The 20,480-nt window shown below is 41.2% G+C and overlaps 1 protein-coding gene across 1 annotated transcript in view; it reads right to left on the reverse strand.

Annotated features, from left to right (window-relative positions):
- Positions 1-6,665: 6,665 nt before the first annotated feature.
- The window catches only part of CA10 (carbonic anhydrase 10), a 604,800-nt gene continuing 590,985 nt past the window's right edge, over positions 6,666-20,480 (reverse strand). The window contains exons 7-9 of the mRNA XM_059907353.1: positions 11,824-11,978; positions 8,923-9,097; positions 6,666-7,405 (exon numbers count right to left, since the gene is read on the reverse strand). Coding sequence (XP_059763336.1) covers positions 7,383-7,405; positions 8,923-9,097; positions 11,824-11,978 — 353 coding nt within the window. The 3' untranslated portion in view covers positions 6,666-7,382. The remainder of the gene's footprint in view (positions 7,406-8,922; positions 9,098-11,823; positions 11,979-20,480) is intronic.

The following is a 20,480-nucleotide window of genomic DNA, read 5'->3' on the forward strand; positions in this document are numbered from 1 at the left end:
TTATCTTCTCAAAGAACCAACTTTTAGTTTTATTGATCTTTGCTATTGTTTTCTTCATTTCTATTTCATTTATTTCTGCTCTGATCTTTATGATTTCTTTCCTTCTACTGACCTTGGGTTTTCTTTGTTTGTCTTTCTCTAGTTGCTTTAGGTGTAAGGTTAGATTGTTTATTTGAGATTTTTCTTGTTTCTTGAGGTGAGATTGAATTGCTGTAAACTTCCCTCTTAGAACTGCCTTTGCTGCATCCCATAGGTTTTAGGTTGCTGTGTTTTCATTGTCATTTGTTTCTTTGTATATTTTTATTCCTTCTTTTATTTCTTCAGAGATCTCTTGGCTATTTAGTAGTGCACTGTTTAGCCTCCATGTGTTTGTGTTTTTTACAGTTGTTTCCCTGTAATTGATTTCCAATCTCATAGCATTGTGGTCAAAAAAGATCCTTGTTATGATTTCAATTTTCTTAAATTTTCCTGGACTTGATTTGTGACCCAAGATGTGATCTATCCTGGAGAATGTTCTGTGTGAACTTGAGAAGTGTATTCTGCCACTTTTGGGAGGAATGTCCTATAAATATCAATTAAATCTATCTGGTCTATTGTGTCATTTAAAGCTTGTGTTTCCTTATTTATTTTCTGTCTGGATGATCTGTCCATTGGTGTAAGACAGGTGTTAAAATCCCTCACTATTATTGTGTTACTGTCGATTTCCCCTTTTATGGCAGTTAGCATTTGCCTTATGTATTGAGGCACTCCTCTGTTCAGTGCATAAATATTTATAATTGTTATATCTTCTTCTTGGATTGATCCCTTGATCATTATGTAGTGTCTTTCCTTATCTGTTGTAAAAGGCTTTATTTTAAAGTCTATTTTATCTGATATGAGTATTGCTACTCCAGCTTTCTTTTGGTTTCCATTTGCATGGAAAGCTTTTTCTATCCCTTCACTTTCAGTCTGTATGTGTCTCTAGGTCTGAAGTGGGTCTCTTGTAGACAGCACATATATAGGTCCTGTTTTTGTATCCATTCAGCCAGCCTGTGTCTTTTGTTTAGATCATTTAATCCATTTATATTCAAGGTTATTATTGATATGTATGTTCCTATTACCATTTTCTTAATTGTTTTGGGTTTGTGGGTCTTTTTCTTCTTTGTTTTCCACCTAGAGAAGTTCCTTTAGCATTTGTTGTAAAGGTGGTTTGGTGGTGCTGAATTCTCTTAGTTTATGCTTGTCTGAAAAGCTTTTGATTTCTCTGTTGAATCTGAATGATATCCTTGCTGGGTAGAGTAATCTGGGTTGTAGGTTTTTCCCTTTTATCACTTTAGATATGTCCTGACACTCCATTCTAGTCTGCAGAGTTTCTGCTAAAAAATCAGCTGATAACCTTATGGGGATTCTTTTGTATGTTAATTTTTGCTTTTCCCTTGATATATATTTTTTTAAATATTTTATTTATTTATTTATTTATTTATTTATTTATTTATTTATTTATTTATTTATGGCTGTGTTGGGTCTTCATTTTTGTGCGAGGGCTTCCTCTAGTTGTGGCAAGCGGGGGCCACTCTTCATCACGGTGTGCAGGCCTCTCACTATCATGGCCTCTCTTGTTGCAGAGCACAGGCTCCAGACACACAGGCTCAGTAGTTGTGGCTCACAGTCCTAGTTGCTCCGTGGCATGTGGGATCTTCCCAGACCAGGGTTCAAACCCATGTCCCCTGCATTAGCAGGCAGATTCTCAAACACTGCACCACCAGGGAAGCCTCCCTTGATACTTTTAATATTTTTTCTTTGAATTTAATTTTTGTTAGTTTGATTAGTATGTCTCTTGGTGTGTTTCTCCTAGGGTTTATCCTGTATGGGACTCTCTGCACTTCTTGGACTTGGGTGACTATTTCCTTTCCCATATTAGGGAAGTTTTCCACTATAATCTCTTCAAATATTTCCTCAGACTCTCTCTTTTTCTCTTCTTCTTCTGGGACCCCTATAATTCAAATTTGGTGTGTTTAGTGTTGTCCCAGAGCTTTCTAAGATTGTCTTCAATTCTTTTCATTCTTTTTCCTTTATTATTCTCCTTGGCAGTTATTTCTACCATTTTGTCTTCCAGCTTACTTATTCGTTCTTCTGTCTCATTTATTCTGTTATTGATTCCTTCTAGTGTATTTTTCATTTTAGTTATTGTGTTGTTCATCTCTGTTTGTTCTTTAGTTCTTCTAGATATTTGTTAAACATTTCATTTATTTTCTCAACCCATACCTCCATTCTGTTTCCAAGATTCTGGTTCATCTTTACTATCATTACTCTGAATTCTTTTTCAGGTAGGTTGCCTATTTCCTGTTCCTTTATTTGGTCTTATAGGTTTTTACCTTGCTCCTTCATCTGTGACATATTTTTTGTTGTCTCTTTTTTTTTTTTTTTTGATGCATGGGATTGTATTCCTGTCTTACTGGTTGTTTGGCCTGAGGCTTCCAGCACTGGAGTTTGTAGGCTGTTGGGTAGAGGTGGGTCTTGGTGCTGAGATGAGGACCTCTGAGAGACCTCACTCTGATGAATATTCCCTGAAGTCTGAGGGTCTCTGGTAGCCCAGTGGTTCAGACTCGGAATTCCCACTGCAGGAGCTCTGGCCTGACCCCTGGCTCATGAACCAAGATCTCTCAAGCAGCATGGGGTGGCAGGAAAAAAAGAAAAGAAAAAGAAAAAGAAGGAGCAGAACAATAACAAAGAGTAAAAAACAAAATAAGATTAGAAAACTAGCAGAGATGTTAGAAAGAATAAAAAATAAAAATATAGATGAAACAACAACTGGCAAGTAAAAGAGAACCACAATTGTAAAAAAGAGGGCCTTTTTCAGAGAACTAGAACAAAAAATTTCACAATTTGTGTGGGAACACAAAAGACCCTGAAGAGACAAAGCAATCTTGAGAAAGAAAAACGGAGCTGGAGGAGTGAGGCTTCTGACTTCAGACTATACTACAAAGCTACAGTAATCAAGACAGCATGGTACTGGCACAAAAACAGAAATATAGATCAATGGAACAGGATAGGAAGCTCAGAGATAAACCCACACACATATGGTCCCCTTATCTTTGATAAAGGAGGCAAGAATATACAATGGAGAAAAGACAACCTCTTCAATAAGTGGTGCTGGGAATACTGGACAGCTACATGTAAAAGAATGAAACTAGAACACTCCCTAACACAGTATACAAAAATAAACTCAAAATAGTTTAAAGACCTAAGTGTAAGGCCAGACATTATAAAACTCTTAGAGGAAAACATGGGAAGAACACACTTAGACATAAATCACAGCAAGATCTTTTTTGATCCACCTCCTAGAGTAATGGAAATAAAAACAAAAATAAACAAATGGGACCTAATGAAACTTAAAAGCATTTGCAGAGCAAAGGAAACCATAAACAAGACAAAAAGACAACCCTCAAAATGGGAGAAAATATTTGCAAATGAATCAACGGACAAAGGATTTATCTCCAAAATATATAAATAGCACATGCAGCTCAATATTAAAAAAACAAACAACCCAATCCAAAAATGGGCAGAAGACCTAAATAGACATTTCTCCAAAGAAGACATACCAATGGCCAAGAAGCACATGAAAAGCTGCTCAACATCACTAATTATTAGAGAAATGCAAATCAAAACTACAATGAGGTATCACCTCACACCAGTTAGAATGGGCATCATCAGAAAATCTACAAACAACAAATGCTGGAGAGGGTGTGGAGAAAAGGGAACCCTCTTGCACTGTTGGTGGGAATGTAAATTAATACAACCACTATGGAGAACAGTATGGAGGTTCCTTAAAAAACTAAGACTAGAATTACCATATGACCCAGCAATCCCACTACTGGGCATATACCCAGAGAAAACCATAATTCAAAAAGACACATGCACCCCAATGTTCATTTCAGCACTAATTACAATAGCCAGGTCATGGAGGCAACCTAAATGCCCATCAACAGATGAATGGGTAAAGAAGATGTGGTACATATATACAATGGAATATTACTTAGCCATAAAAAGGAACAAAATTGAGTCATTTGTTGAGACATGGACGGATCTAGAGACTGTCATACAGAGTGAAGTAAGTCAGAAAGAGAAAAACAAATATCGTATATTAACGCATATATGTGGAACCTAGAAAAATGGTACAGATGAACTGGTTTGCAGCGCAGACATTGAGACATAGATGTAGAGAACAAACGTATGGATACCAAGGGGGGAAAGCGGTAGGGGTTGGGGTGGTGGTGTGATGAATTGGGAGATTGGGATTGACATGTATACACTGAAGTGTATAAAATGGATGACTAATAAGAACCTGCTGTATAAAAAATAAATTAAATAACATTCAAAAAAATAAAAAGCTGGAAAAAAAAAAAAGCTGGAAAAAGCCTTGGCTGTGAGGGGCGGGGCTTAGGCAGGGGCGGGGTTTAGGCGGTGGGAGGGAAATATGCATAGGCCCCACAGGGCCAGAAAGGCTCTGGGTGGGGTGTGGGTGTTGGGCTTAGGCTCAGTGCAGCAAGAGTGTCCCAGGAGTGCCTCTGTGCTTGGAGGTCAGAGGACCAGGTCCAGGACTGCAGCAGGCTCACTGGGCCTCAGTGGGCAGGGGAAATTCCCTGCATGTCTCCCCTGATCCTCCGATCCTGGAGGGACCCCCCCCCATCCACCTCTCCTCTACTGCCCCTGCCTCCCTCCTACACCCCTAGGACCAACACTGCGTCGAGTGGGCCTTGGAGGACAGGAGCCCAGCAGGCTTCCTGAGGCCAGGTGGGTGGGGGAAACACCCGCTGTGCCTCTCCTGATTCTCCGGTCCTGGAGGGTCCCCTCCCCCTCTGTCTGCCTCTTCTCTTCCTCCATCCTCCCTCCCTCCCACGCCTCTAGGACCCACGAGGTTGTAGGGGGTCCCAGAGAATGGAGGACCAGGCCCAGGGGCCCAGCAGGCCTCCCGGAACCTGAGTGGGTGGGGGAAACACTAGGTGCGCTCCTCTGATCTTCCAAGCAACCGAGGGTCCCTCCAGACGTGGGAACATTTCCCCACTCTCAGCCACCCTTCAGGGACACTGGTCCTATCTGGCCTCCACTTGTCCTCCCCCCTCACTCCCCCCACGTCCTACCCAGTCACTCGGGGGTTCCTCCTGTCTCCTCCATTTGGTATTAATTTGATGCCCATTTTGTGATTGATGCTAACCCCTCCCTGGAGGGGAAGGTATGGTCTGGTCTAGGAAAACCTCTAATACGTAGGCAATGCACGTGCTCTATAGTCAGTCTTTATAGAACAATCATTGCAGGTATTGTGCTAGCTACTTTAAGTAGCTATATAGCATTTAAGGCTCATAGTTCATGGAAGCAGTTATTAGCATCCCCAATTTACAGATCAGAGAAGTAAAGCAACTTGCCTAGGATCACACAGCAAGCAGGTAAGTTGTACGGTGATGATTTGAAGCCAGGCCTAGTTGACACACTACATCACTGCCTGCCCTTGCAGGCTGAAGAAGATTCTGACCTAGAGAGGAGGCAGCAAGCCATACAAAGAAAGACTGCCACCTGCCCACCCTAAATCTTTGCAGACAGATCTGGTTTTCCGGAAAAATATGATTGCTCAGAAACAGGGTCATATGTCACCATGGTTAAGGTCATCATCTAACTAATTTTGGTGCAAAAAGTGGAAAAAATCCAATTAAGTGTATTGTTTCAAATATGAAATATCTGGCTGTTTGATTTTTTTTTTTTTTTCATCATCAATAAACCTAGCCACTTGCTGAAGTTTTTGACATATTTGTGGATGTTCCTGTTCGCACAGACCCTATATGCCTGTGCTTTCCCACTTTCTGGAGGTGTAACAGAAAGGAAAAATGAAAGTTATTTTTAATTTGGCCACTGAATGAACATCCAAGTCTTCCCTTCCAGCAGCTAAGCCTATATGTTTTCTCAACAGGGTATTAATTACCTGGCTCTGGGAATGACCAGACAGGCTGTTCTGGAGGCTCTGGCTGCCCTGCTGGCCATAATGCAATGGCTTGTGGACACAGCAGGACTCAGAAGCTTCAGCAGGGAGTGCCCTCCTCCTCAATAAACTCAGACACGGTACTGGATAACTTGTTAAACACATTTATTGATTTCTTGACAGTAACCAAATACAGTGAGTGACCATCATAAACAAGAAAAGAAAGGCATTCATTTGTACTTTGTGAGATCTAGCTGCACCTGGAGAGAAAAGACACCCCTTTCCCAAGAATTTACAAGGCAAAGTGCATTCCTTCAAGGGAGCATCACGGGGGTGGGGTGGGGTAGGTGGTGGCAGTTTTGAAATGCAAGAAATCTGTCGCCTACTATCTCAGGCTGAACCTCACCTCATATGAATGATCGAGGCATGGAGTGGAGTTAAAGTTATACTTGCTTAGCAAATGCATTCCCATTGCCACAAACTCAGTAAAAACTGGCTGCAAATGAGCAAAACATGTAGATGAAGGAACAAATGAAAGCAAAGAATGCAGTTGCATGGAGCCAGGGCCTAGCCTGTAAGGAAGGAGAATAGACCAAAGCCAGAAAAATGAAATTAACTTGTTAAACACATTTATTGAGCTGTTAACAATAACCAAACACAATGTATGACCTTTGGAAAATAAGAAACAGCAAATGGATCAATCTGATCTTGGCAAATCCTACTACACATATATGACAAAGAGGGGTAATAATTCCATTTTTTAATAGTCTGTGGTGATATATATATACAATGTGTATCTCTTCAATGTCTGTCCTTTTTACTTTTTAAATTGTTGAGTAAACAGAAGAATCACAATCTAGAAATGTGTCCTTGGCCAACTTTGTCTTGGCTCACCTGTCACCAGCACCCTTAAAGGATCCTAGGACACTATTTGAGATTACTTGATGCAAAGAACAAAGTCCACTTGATGCTGTCAGAGCTGTGTTTTCTCCTCTGTCTCTTTTGGAAGAATTTTGTAATATACAAGGCTGAAAATTCTCATTGGGTAGATTTATTTGTTTCGGAAAACAGTATCAAAATTGTAATCAGGTTAATTGGTTATTTTCTTCTAAGACCTCTTATGAATGAGCCTTTTGTTTCTAAAATTTAACTTCCCATCTTGGGGGTTGTGTGAGTGTGTATGTGTGTAGATATATTTGCATGTGTGCGTATGTGTGTGTGAGTGCTTGTGTGTGTATTTGTGAGTGTGTGTAAGAGATGTATTCCTCTGCCAAGGTTTTGCAGACAATTTTCATGAAGAAAGGGCCAATCCAAAGAGTGAATGAGGCTTGAGGGAGGGAAGGAAAGAGAAGAAAGAAGGGGGACAGTTTAGGTTACATCAATTCATAGTTGTAGCATTTCACTGAGGTGGGATTCTTCTTGGCTTACTTTCCTATTTGAGGAGCCATTCATTTACTAGAAAGAGAGAGAGAAAAAACAAAACAAAACACACAAACAACACAAAACAAGGCATAATTGGATTAATTTACACACAGTTGGGGGGGGCTTATTCCAAAGGGGAAGGGACAGTTTTCTAAATGTCTGCTTACTTGTATGTATCCCAACTACCCTCTCCACTTTCTTATGAACCTCTAAGGCCTGAGTTATCCAATAGAGTTGTCACTAGCTACATGTGGCTAATATAAATCTAAATTAATTAAAACTAAATACAATTAAAAACTTAGTTGCGTTGTCACACTAACCGCACTTCAGATATTCAATAGCCACATGTGGCTAGTAGCTACCCTATTGGACAATGCAGACACAGAACATTTCCATCGTCTCAGAAAGCCGTAGTGGATGGTGCTGCTTTAGACCAGGGGTGGTCAAATGACAGCCTGCAGGTCAAATCCAGCTGTGAACTGCTTTTGTAAATAAAGTTTTATTGGAACACAGCTACAACCATTTATTTACATATTGTCTATGGCTGCTTTCACCCTAAAACATCAGAGTGTGGCAGAGACCCTATGACTCACAAAGCCTATATTTACCATCTGGCCCTTTGCAGAAAAAGTTGGCACTCCAGGTGTGTCCCTATTCCATCTACTTCATGATTGTTGTGAGGAGCACATGAGAGCCTGGATAGGGAAGCTCTTTTGAAACAATAATGTGCTGCCTAAATGTGGGGACTATGGATGTTACCAGGCAGCTTTAGAAGCAGCTACCACCTCTACCCTCCACTTTATCTCTCCAACTTCCTCCACATTTCTTTCTTTAATTTTCTCTCTCAGACACACCCAGAGCCCAGGGGTTAAATGATTTGGCTGGGTTTGTATGGCTTGTTAGTGTCAGAACCATGGCAGCAACTTGGGTGTCCTAACTCCTGGTTGGGGGCATCTCCACGACACTGTTCTTCCTCCACCTTCCTTTCCATGTTGAGAGTTTATGATAATGATCAATAGGTACTTAGTGTGTAGAAGGGAAGAGGGAGGGCTGGGTGTGGACCAGAGGGTTATGGGAGGCAGGAGGCATCTTGAATGTCCCCTCTAGTAGGAATTATAGTCACTTCTAGGGACATAGCACTAGAAAAAGATGCATTCAGACACACACCTCATTGGGTCCCAATGGCCTGGCATCCAGAATTATTTGCTCACCTTCTAGGGGAAAAGGGAGTCTATTGTGTATATAACTAAAAGTGCTAATGCTTCTAGTTGTCCTGTTTTAACACGTAACTTTGGGAAAATCAGCCTCTCTGGGCTCCTCTGTAAAAAGGCAATGAAAATGCTGTCTTGCCTGAGCCAGACGAGATTTAAAGATTTGATCTCTGTCTCTGTTTATGAAATACAGACTTTTACAATAGAAAAGCACCATGTAAATATCACTTATAATTGTGACTCCTCTAATGGGAGATAGTGCCTGGCCTTTCAGAGTAGGTGTGAGCAGGAAGACTGGGCTTGGCCTGTCTCCACTGCCCTCTGAGCCACTGAACCCACCTCTATACTGAAGCTTCTGGGCCCGGTTGTTTGGACAGTCCTTCCCCTGTAAACTGAAGTTGATGTTGGTGCGGATGCAGCGGTTGTTGAGTGGCTGGACGGGCCTGAAGTTGTCACTCATGCTCAGAAAGATCTGAGATGGTTGATTCTGGCTGAGCAAGCGTAAGGAATGCATCTGAGGAGAGAGAAACAGCTGTGAGATCCACCCGTACTCTTAAATGTACCAGGAAAGAAGTAAGACCACGTAGACTGTGGCCAACCCGGGCAGTGCCAGCTGTGTTGGAAAGGGCACCTGAGGCCTCCACAGACCCTGATTCATGGGTTCAGTGAGTATAACCCACTGATGCCTCCATGCTTGGAGGGAGCCTTGCTTCAAGCTCCCTGGCTCCTGTGTGCCTCTGAACAAGTCAGTGATTCCCTTCTGTCCTATGACACACTGTCTGTCAAAGGAGGAAACCCAGCTGGATGTTCTCCAGGGTCTCTTCTTTCTATCACACCTTGGGGTTCAGTAATTCAGGGAATTATTCTCCCACATAGGTATTATTCAAACTACAGTGATTGGTCCAGGAGTCAGAGCTAAACTAAGCTGGATTAATTCAGTTCCTTTTCTGGAATATCAGGATCAGGAGCTGGACTAAAATGTTTGTAGCCATGTTCCACCCAGGACTGTGAAGCTAAAGAAGACTCTCTAGCAGTAGAGGAGAACGAAGCTAGGGTGCAGGAGGGAGCAGGAGAGAACAGAGAGAAAGGGCTTCTGGGGTTCTGATACCAGTGACTTCCTGACATCAATTTCTGATCTTAAATTCCATAAGATGCCCCAGTATCTCATGGATAAATCCTTTTTCTAAGCTGAAGTTAGCTGGAGGGGGTTGCTTGTCACTAAGAGTCCCAGTACATACAGATAGCATCAGGTACTTCAAATTGTTCAAATCGTTGTTGGGTTGTAAATACATATCCTGTAAAGGAGATTGGATTTGCTTTCTTTGCTTATCTTTCCTCTGAGTTTTCATAGACCCTCGCAATCATAGAATAGACTCATGTAATTTACCCTCCTCATTATAAAGAAGAGAATTCACTTCACAGAAGTGGGGCAACAGGCTTAGGAGCTCATAAGGAGCCATTAACAAAGCTGGCCTCAGAGGCCAGATCTCCTGGTTCCCAACCAGTTCTGAGAAATACTAGCCAGCCTAACTAGGAATACTGTGAGATGCTCTAAAAAATCCCACATTCAAATATGTTTATGAAATGCTACATATCATATTGCCTCTTCTTGGAGACTGACATGTATATCATTCTAAAGACCCTGAGAAACCTCCCGGCAATGAAATCGATTTAGCTCTTTTTATTTTATTTTGTCTCTTTTATTTCTACTTTATTTTTTTTTTATTTTTTTTATTTTTTTAACATCTTTATTGGAGTATAATTGCTTTAAAATGTTATGTTAGTTTCTGCTGTATAGTGAATCAGCTATACATATACATATATCCCTATATCTCCTCCCTCTTGCATCTCCCTCCCACTCTCCGTATCCCACTCCTCTAGGTGGTCACAAAGCACCAAGCTGATCTCCCTGTGCTATGCAGCTGCTTCTCACTAGCTATCTATTTTACATTTGGTAGTGTCTATATGTCAATGCTTCGTCCCAGCTTACCCTTCCCCCTCCCCGTGTCCTCAAGTCCATTCTCTACGTCTGAGTCTTTATTCCTGTCCTGCCCCTAGGTTCATCAGAACCATTTTTTTAACATTTAGATTCCATATATATGTGTTAGCATATAATATTTGTTATTCTCTTTCTGACTTACTTCACTCTGTATGACAGTCTCTAGGTCCATCCACCTCATTACAAATAACTCAATTTCATTTCTTTTTACGGCTGAGTAATATTCCATTGTATATATGTGCCACATCTTCTTTATCCATTCATCCGATGATGGACACTTAGGTTGCTTCCATGTCCTGGCTATTGTAAATAGTGCTGCAGTGAATATTGTGGTACATGACTCTTTTTGAATTATGGTTTTCTCAGGGTATATGCCCAGTAGTAGGATTGCTGGGTCATATGGTAGTTCTATTTTTAGTTTTTTAAGGAAGCTCCATAGTGTTCTCCATAGTGACTGTATCAATTTACATTCCCACTAACAGTGCAAGAGGGTTCCCTGATAAAGCTTTTTCAAACATATTTGACCAAACCATCTATTTTGTTCTGCCTTTTGAACACTAGAGTTGTAGAGCACACTTTGGGAACTAACCCTGCTGTCTTTTCTCACTCAGACAGGTAGGGTGCATCTATAATTAGTTCATGCTAAGCCTTTCCAGATGCTGATTCTTTAAACATAAGTGTGATGAGCTGAATTGTGTACCCCCAGATTAAAAAGTTAAAGTCCTAACCCTCAGTACCTCAGAATGTTACCTAATTAGGAAATAGGGTAATTACAGATATAATTAGCTAAGATGAGCTTATTGAGTTGGGCTCTAATCTAATATGACTGATTGGAGTAGGTCGTAACCCCATTTGACTGATGTCCTTATTGTGGGGGGGGGGGGTTGGACAAAGAGACACAGACATTAAGAGAATGCCATATAAAGATGAAGGCAGACTGAGGTGATGCTCCTACAAGCCAAGGAACACCAAAGGTTTGCCAGAAAACCACCAGAAACCAGGGAAGAAGCATGGAACATATTCTTCCTCACTTCCTCAGAAGGAAACACCTCTGCAGACACCTTGATCTTGGACATAGAGCCTCCAGAACTGTGAAGCAATATGTTTCTGTTGTTTAAGTCACCAAATTTGTGGTACTTTGTTAAAGCAGTCCTAGCAAACTAATACAATAGGCACTCCACAAACCCAGCCAGTCTTCACATCATCTTCCCCATTAGCTAAAAGACCACAGAGAAGCTCACCTGCATCCTGGTTATATAGACAGGTTTGTTCATTATTATCCAGCTTGCCGTCTCATAGCAGGGTGGAATAGTCATTGACCCATCATAAGTAATGAAACTAGAGGTCTCTGGATATAGTTCCTCTATATTAAGTCCCTGTAGTAAATATGCATCATCTAGAGAAAAAAAAAAAAGACTTAAGAATTAGGTTTCTTGAGAAAGTGCTGGTGTTGCTGATAAATTTTTTCTTTTCAGATTCCAGAAGATTGTAACTCTCAGGATGGGCTACAGTAACAAACAGTTCCCCAAATCACAATCACCTTAAACAAAGAAGGTCTGTTTCTTGCTCGGATACAAGTCCATTCTAGGTTGGCTGAGAGCTTCCTGCATGTCATTGTTGCCCATACTCTGGGACCCAGACTATCAGAGCAGCTGCTGTCTAGACCCTTGTGAGTCACAATGATAGGAGGAAAAGTAAGCATGGTGGAACATATGTTGGCTCTTAAAACACTGGCACATGTTGGCACATGTCACTTCTGCTCACATTTTGTTAGCCAAAGAAATCATATGGCCAAGGCTGATGTTAGGGATTTAAGGAAGCACATTCCTTCCATAGGATGAGACAATGAATATTGGTGAACAGTAATGTGGTCTACCACAAGGACAATAGGAAGAGCCAAGTCCTTGGTTATGGTCCCTGATACCTGGACCCATAACATTATAGTCACAATGAAGTACACAGTTAAAGCCTTTAGGACCCGTTAAAACATTGCCTGGTCACCATTTTTATTTATTAACATTGCTTAATTAAGAGAACATTAAGAAAATATTTTTAGAAAAGTAAGTCAGACCAAATCCTACCATGAGATTCAACTGTTAAGTTCAACAACTGATTTCATTTTTGTGGCTCTCCTCTCCATAAGGCCCATACAGATAACCCTTTGTCTTACACCTATTCGAGGTATTCATACTCATATATCTTTTATTATTAAATATACTTTTTCAGTTATAAAAGTAACATAAGTACATATAAGACTATATGGAAAAAAGAAAGAGGAAAATAATAACTCTGATCATATAAAGCAATTGCCATTAACATGTTGGTATATTTCATTCTGATTTTTAAATTCAATGCATTGGTTGTATTTTTATAAAATTATAATGTACTGGAGTTTTCAAATATCAATAAATTTCAATGAACTTCTGTCCTCCTCTTCTCATGATCCTTCCTCCTTTCTTTCTGCAGACTCTTTCTCTCTTCTCTTGGCTTCTAAAACACCATACTTGGGATTCCTATTTTTCTGGCCATTCCTTCCAGGATTCTGTTTCTGGATTCTGATTTTCTACCTGCTTCTCTCAGTGTTGGCATTTCCCGAGGATCAGTCCAAGGCTCTTTCTTCCCTCAGTCTATATTCTCATCATAGCCCATCTACATTCATGGCTTCCATTGCTCTCTGTATCCCAGTGATCTCTAATCTATGTCTTCAGGAGTCTTGCACCCACTGGTTTGCCATGAGTGTCCACCACTGTGGCCGGCCCAGGGAGCCTGGAGAACACATGGCAGGGACCCAAAGCCTGGCTGGCAGAGGGATAAGACCCGCTCCTCCAGTCCTCCTAGGTTCACAAACATTTTCCCATCCATGTGTTCAACTCCCAGTGGGAAAGGACTGACTCTTTGGTGGTTGATATAATCTCTCAAATTCAGTATTGTGCATGTATAATGGTAAAAAAGGACTTTCACGTACAGCTGGAACCTCATACTGTCCTAGTAAGATTGGTCAGGCATATAATAACATCTTCATTGACAAGAAACTGAAGATCAGAGAGGCAGAGTGACCTGCCCAAGGTCAGAGTGCTAGATGGTAACTGCAGAGTGGAAAGTGGAATCCAGCTCATCTGACTTCCAAGCCAAAGTCATTCATTCATTCAAAAAATGTTCACTAGGCACCTCTTAGCGCTGGACACTGGGTTAGGCTCTGGGGGTAGAGCAGTGAACAAGAATAGATGCCTGCCCTCGTTCTAGTTGAAGAGACAGATAACAAATTGCAAAAAAATATATAATATGTTGACCCTAATATCAGGGTGGTGATGATAAGTGCATCTTGGCCCAGGCTGTACCTACTTATCCTGAGCATTAACACTGCTAATCCACTTTCCTGGGCAAAAATCCCTTACCTTCCCCATCTCTTCCTCCAGAAATTGCTCACTCAAGTTTCTCTGATAGGAAAGAGCCATCTTTGCCAAGGAAATTTGGATTTCAGAGCTCCTTTTCTTGCCAACTGAGTTAAGGACAAGTCAACTGATCCAGTGATTTAGAACAATGTAAATAAAACCACTGTTAGCCTGCTTCATCCTAAACTGCCCCTCCTGGCCTCTGCCTACCCTTATAGGGTAACTGAACTTCTCCAGGGCTCTGTCCACAAAATGCCCAGGAGAGAGATTGGTCAAGCTGGATTAGGATACCAACACTAGGAGAAAGGGCTTTCTTTCTCTTTCCATTTAAATATTTCTACTTTTCTATCAAAATACCAATGAATCAAGACAGGCCCAAGGAGACATAGTGATTGGAATATGGCTGGGCTGGATCTGTACTCTGACTTGTTCAGTCAGATGGTTCCATGACAGAACTGTGGTGCCCAGAGTATACACAGATGTGATGGTCCTTGGAAGTTAGATCAGGTGTCCACACAACAAGCTTATGTTGAGTAGCCACTGTTTGGCTCTAACTATTTCTTAAGCCCCTAGTATGTGTCAGGCACTAAGCTAGGTATAGGCAAGCAGGACGTAATGTAAGTGAATACAGCAAGAAGCCACAGAGATAGTGATATATATCTGCACTGGGTACATTGAGAGGCTGTCAGTTATGCCTGGGGGTGGGACCGCAGAGGATTAATTGAGGAGCTGACCTGAATTGCATCTTGAACAACAGGAGGTAATCAGTGTGTGGCTGGTAAGGGTGGCTGTCAAGGGCACTGTAGATGGTCACGGTAAAGAAAGCTAAAGACACAGAGCAGCGCATACTCGGGACGGCTAGTGCATAGGTAAGATGCAGGGGAAGGGGTGTTGTGAGGAATAAGGCTGAGGGGGTGGACAGTACAGGCCACACCCAGAAGGTCCTTCTCTGTGCTGTTGGGAGTTAGGGCTTCATCCTGTAGGCAATATGGAGCCACGGAAAGGTTTTAAGCAGAGGAGTAGCATGATCAAATTTGCACTTAATGATCTTTCCTCTGATGGTGGCTTGGCCTGAAGATTAACATACTGAATGAAAAAAGGAAGTATTTGGCACATCTTTATTAAAGGTCAATGTGATTTGTTTAACCAAGCTTGCACTTGGAGCATATTGGGTAATCTAGCATGCTGCTATTATTGTATTCTTTTAAAAACATCTTTATTGGAGTATAATTGTTTTACAATGGTGTGTTAGTTTCTGCTTTATAACAAAGTGAATCAGTTACCCTTCCCCCTTCCCGTATCTTCAAGTCCATTCTCTAGTAGGTCTGTGTCTGCTATTATTATATTTTATTTTATTAGGGGTGGTGGGGAGGAGAGATGGAAGGAGACCGTAGAATGAGGGGCATTCCAGGCATGACTAGAGTAAAGAAAAAGAACATTTATGTTTTTCTGAAACTATAATTAGCCTCTGTGTTTCACCTGTATTTGAGGACAGGGTTGGGGTGTGTGTGTGTGTGTGTGTGTGTGTGTGTGTGTGTGTGTGTGTGTGTGTTCGGGTCAGGGGGAAGGCCAGGAGCAAGAGGGCAAGAGGTTACGTTCATGGATTTAACCCACATAGCAGGGTAAAAACCTGCTTCCAAAACACTCTTGTGCTGATATCCCAGACTCTGCTGCTGTGGTCCTGCCAGGAGATTCCTCTTCACCCATGTCGCCTGTGAGATGTGCAATGGTTGCCACAGAACGTGGCAGCTTCTACCATCCAACAGTCCTCATTCACCACTTTGTTCTTCCCATGAATCTGCTAATATGCATACTTCATCTTTGCCCTTTTAATTTCCTCACACTACGGAACTTGGAAAAATCCCCATGTGAAGAATGTGAACTTTGGTCTCAGACTGGAGTTTCAGTGCTGGCTTTGCTGTTCACCATTTGCATGACCTTGGACATGCAGGTAACAATCTGAGCCTCAGTTTCTCAGTATGCAGATGGTTGGAGTGGACAGTGGACTGAATGGTTGTGTCTCCCTCAAATTCATAGATTGAAATCCTAATCCCCAATGTGATGATATTATGAGGCAGAGTCTTTGGGAGGTGATTAGGTCATGAGGGTGGAGCCCTCATGAATGGGATTAGTGTCTTTTTAAAAACAACCCCAGAGGACTCTCTCACCCTCTTTCTGCTATGTGAAAATCCAACAAGGATTCTGCAACACAGAAGAGGGATTTCACCAGAACCCAATCATGCTGGCACCGTCATCTCAGATTTTCATCCTTCCACAACTATGAGAGGTAAATTCTGTTGTTTATAAGCCACCCAGTATATGCTGCTTTATTATAGCAGGCCGAACTGCCTAAGACAGAGTACTCGCCTCACAGAGTTGTTTGAGGAACAAATGAGATCACACTTTTCAAGTACTTGGCACAGGGCCTGGCCCATGGCAAGTACTCACTAATACTAATGTCCTTGCCCAGCTTCCCTGGGATAACCATTGCTTGGCCTCCCCGAGCCTTCCTGGCTCTCCCCCACTGGGTTAGTGCCTTCCTTTTACACCATATTTACTGAATAAGCTTGCCAATAATTAACTTATCTATTTGAATGCCCCAGTAAACTGTGAGATCCTTTGGGAGAAGGGCTTCCATCTTTTATCTCTGATTCCCTAAGCCCTACCATGGGGTCCATTATATGGTGGTTGCTCATTAAACATTGGTTGCATGAGTGAATGAAATGGTTTCTGCCCAGCAGCTTCACCTGCTGCTGGTTCTGGACAGAAAATAAAGGCGGAAGAGGCAACATCATCTGTCAGATTATGGGAGAAAACCTCTGAGGCTTCAGTCTATACCATTAGCTTAAATACATGCTGCTCACCACTACTCCCAAATATGTCATACCCCAGATCTCAGAATGAGATGGAGACTGTTGCCTGTCTCCATGCAGCGTTACTGTTTCTGCACCAAACACACCTGTGCGTTTACATTGCTGAAACTGTAATGTGTGCATTTAACAAATAACACTTGTCCTCATGACTCACCATTCTGCCTCAAAGGCTACCATTAAATCACTGTTTTATCTTTTAGGGATTGGAATTTGAGAACCACTGACTACCTTTTTATATCCTCTTTTCTCCCCACAGAGACTTGCTTGATGTATTTGGCAGGAAAGAGGCAGTGGGACCCAAGAAAGTTTTCAGCCCTAGTGTCAAGGAACACTGGGGTGTCTTCCATGGCTTACCAGGTCAGGAAGTAATTATTACCCACAGACTACCTTGCCCATGCAGCAGCCAGCAGAAAACCAACAGTTTGTGCATGTCAGTGTTATCCTCTGCTCATGGTAGACAGAAAGGAGCCCAAGAACTAATGTCCTGAAAGATGGATTCTGCTCTCCAAATTCTCAAGGCTCTATTCATTAGTAAGGATGCCAAAGATCTAGAGGTCAGAGTTGTTTATAAACAGAGAGATAAAAATTTGGGGTGAAGCTCAGAGGCCAATAGGCTGATCATGCATGCCTCTGCTTGTTTTAAGGATATTTACTGAAAGGAAGTGATGGCATGAAATAAATTTTCATGGGTAGTTTTATAGAGAGGTTTCCTATCATCTATCTATTTATCTATCTATCTATCTATCTGTCTAACTATCTATCACCTATTTATCTTCTATCTATCATCATCATCATATAGAGGGCAAAGCCCTGGACTTCAAGCAGGAGTCTTAATTCAAGTCTAAGTTCCAACTGTGGCTTTGCCAGTAACTTACTCTTTCTTCATGGATAAGCCATGTACCCTCTTACTTGTGGGCACCAGAATATTCTGGATAATTGCTAAAGTCATCTTTAGGTTAAAAAATAATCTATAGACCCCCAAATATCCTTCAATATAACAAGATTACGTAGATAAATTTTTCTTCTGTAGGTCAAATTTTTGGTATGACAGTGTTGTATTTTTTTCAATGTGTTGGATATACCTCTACATCACAGGAAGACCCCTTGGATAACCAGTAGGTAGAGAATATTTATGCACAGATAATAGCCCTATGTTATTCTTTCAAATGATTGGAGAAGTTAACAGCTGTGCTTTTGATTTTATGACATGCTCTTGCTGAATCTATGCCTTATCTTATACTGAGTTCTTTGTTTTAGACACAACTCCCAAGCTGACTTTTTCTTTCCTTCCTTTCTTTCTTCCTTCCTTCCCTCTTCCCTGCTTCCCTCCCTCCCTGCCTCCCTCCTTCTCTCTCTCTCTCTCTTTCTTTCTTTGAAACACACTGTGATGAAATGCCTAGGATCACATAGCGGGGGAATCTTTCCCTTAATCTGAACTTCGATGGCAGCCTCTGGTAAATGCATCGTGTTAACTTATGTGACATTGATGAGATTTAACATCACCCGGCTTCCTGCTTATGAAGTTCCCATTCAAAGAGAATGATGCCAGTGAGAAAAAGGCACAGCAGTTCCAGAAATCAATACTGGACTAACTTCTGATTAATATGGAGCTCTTTGGCAATTTTCTCATATGGAATGACATTTCCTCTTGTAATCTGAGGCAAATTCAACTGAAATGAAAAAAGCCAATTGCTAAAGAATAAAGTAATATGATTTTTCATTTTATACAAATGAAAAAGAGGGCCTCCGAGAACTGGATTCAACGGAGGTAAGATGTTCCTTTTCCTTGCTGACTATAGTTACTACTTGGATTGCAACATGGGGAGTGGAATGCTGCATTTTGCATTCTGTGAAAACATTTCCAAAGCCATTCATTTGAAATGAAAGCACAAGTTCAATTAAGCATAGAGAAAGTCACCGGGAGTAACATGCTTAAGCTCCCTGGTGATATGTCATCACATTTAACACTGTGTTCCTCTGAGGAGTGAGTGCACAGAACACTTCCCAAGGAACTGAGAAGTATAAGGCAGTTACAAGTTGGTCTATCCTTGCCTACACATTCATGTTTTAGTCAGGGTTGGGGTAGTGGGGGCTAAAGCAAAGTTATAAACAGGCAAGTCTGAAAAAAAATTTTTAAAGGGCTCAAAACATGATGTTTAAAAGCTTTCCTCCAAACACCTTGAGTTGTGTGCCTGTATTTCCTTGTTGGAAATACATATTAAGACAATAACCAGACCCTTTAAAATTTGGAATCTATAATCTTTTGGATTCTTATTGGACTGAAGTTCACCTTTGCATTTATTGTCTATGAAATGAATGGAGGATATGAAACTCAAAGAGAATGAAGCTACTAAAATACTCCACTGTCCTAGGACCCTGGAAGAAAGTATTCATTTATGTGTACTGTTCTAATAACAACTCCCTCTTACCCATTTAAGAAGGTTCTTTGCTCCACTTGAAAATATAAATATTCTTTAAAAAAAAATAATGCTGGCCCCATGAAATCAGGTGGATAATCAAATGATAAGAATGTCACCTTTTATGTAATTGGGGCTCTGTGCCTACTTATTATTTACCACAAGGAAAATGGAGGGATATTGGCATTTTTCCAATACACTACACTAAACAATTAAAATACTTCAAGTAAATTTCGAATATCTCCTCCAGAAAATCCATTTTTCAATGCCATGATTTCAGTCTTGACCCTTAATCTGTTGAAGGCGAATTTAACTTTAATAAAATGGATTTTCTTTAGAAGACTTTCTAAATTCAGCCTGAAATTAATTCAGGCTGGTCTTTTCCATCGTCAGTCTGGGTTAGTGAGAGTGTTTTATAAGATTTGCTCAGACATATGAAATCCAAGCTTTCAAAGAGAGTGGAAGCTCACTAGGCTATTGCCATCCACTGCACGGGTCCCACGCGGGAGCTGGGTTTCATTAGAGTAAACAAGCTCTGTTGTTTGTGTGCCCTGTATTGCATTCACCTTGACTATAACTTTTATTTAGTTTTATAGTGACCTGCCTCCCACCCTCCAGGAAGCTGGATTTGACCACAACATACCTTAGGATAATTTAGAAACACATGTTATTATGCACCTGGTTTATACCAGTCAATATCCAGGTAACTGACCTGTTGCCTTGTTTAATCCTCATCCCAACCCTCTCAATGTCAGTATTAGTATCCTCATTTTATTGATGAGGAAATTATCTCAGAGAGGTTAAGAAACTTGCCAGAATTCACACAGCAAAGAAGTGGTAGAGCAAGGAGCCCAGGTCTGCTTAGTTCTATATCTCTTCACTAGAACACATTGCGTCCCATAAGTATAGTGGCTTTTACCAGAATGTTGGCTTCCAAAATTCCCAGTCCTTTTGGCAAGATTCTCCTTCTTTCCTTCTTTTATGGATTACCTGGCATTGATTTTCTCAACTGGCTCAATAGAATGATTTTGCACAATTCCTTTTTTTCTCCCTAGTCATCTAATGTATGTTCAAATCAAGCAAATGGATTGTGTGCCTACTGGCTGCCATTTTGTAGCGATTTCACCCCATGCTTCCATGCTTACTCCTGCTTCTTTGTACCTCCTGAGCCAGTTGATGAGACAGACATACCAGAGCCTCTTCCAGGGTAGGATTT

This window comes from Balaenoptera ricei, chromosome 20 (assembly GCF_028023285.1).
Source record: "Balaenoptera ricei isolate mBalRic1 chromosome 20, mBalRic1.hap2, whole genome shotgun sequence".
Lineage (NCBI taxonomy): Eukaryota > Metazoa > Chordata > Mammalia > Artiodactyla > Balaenopteridae > Balaenoptera > Balaenoptera ricei.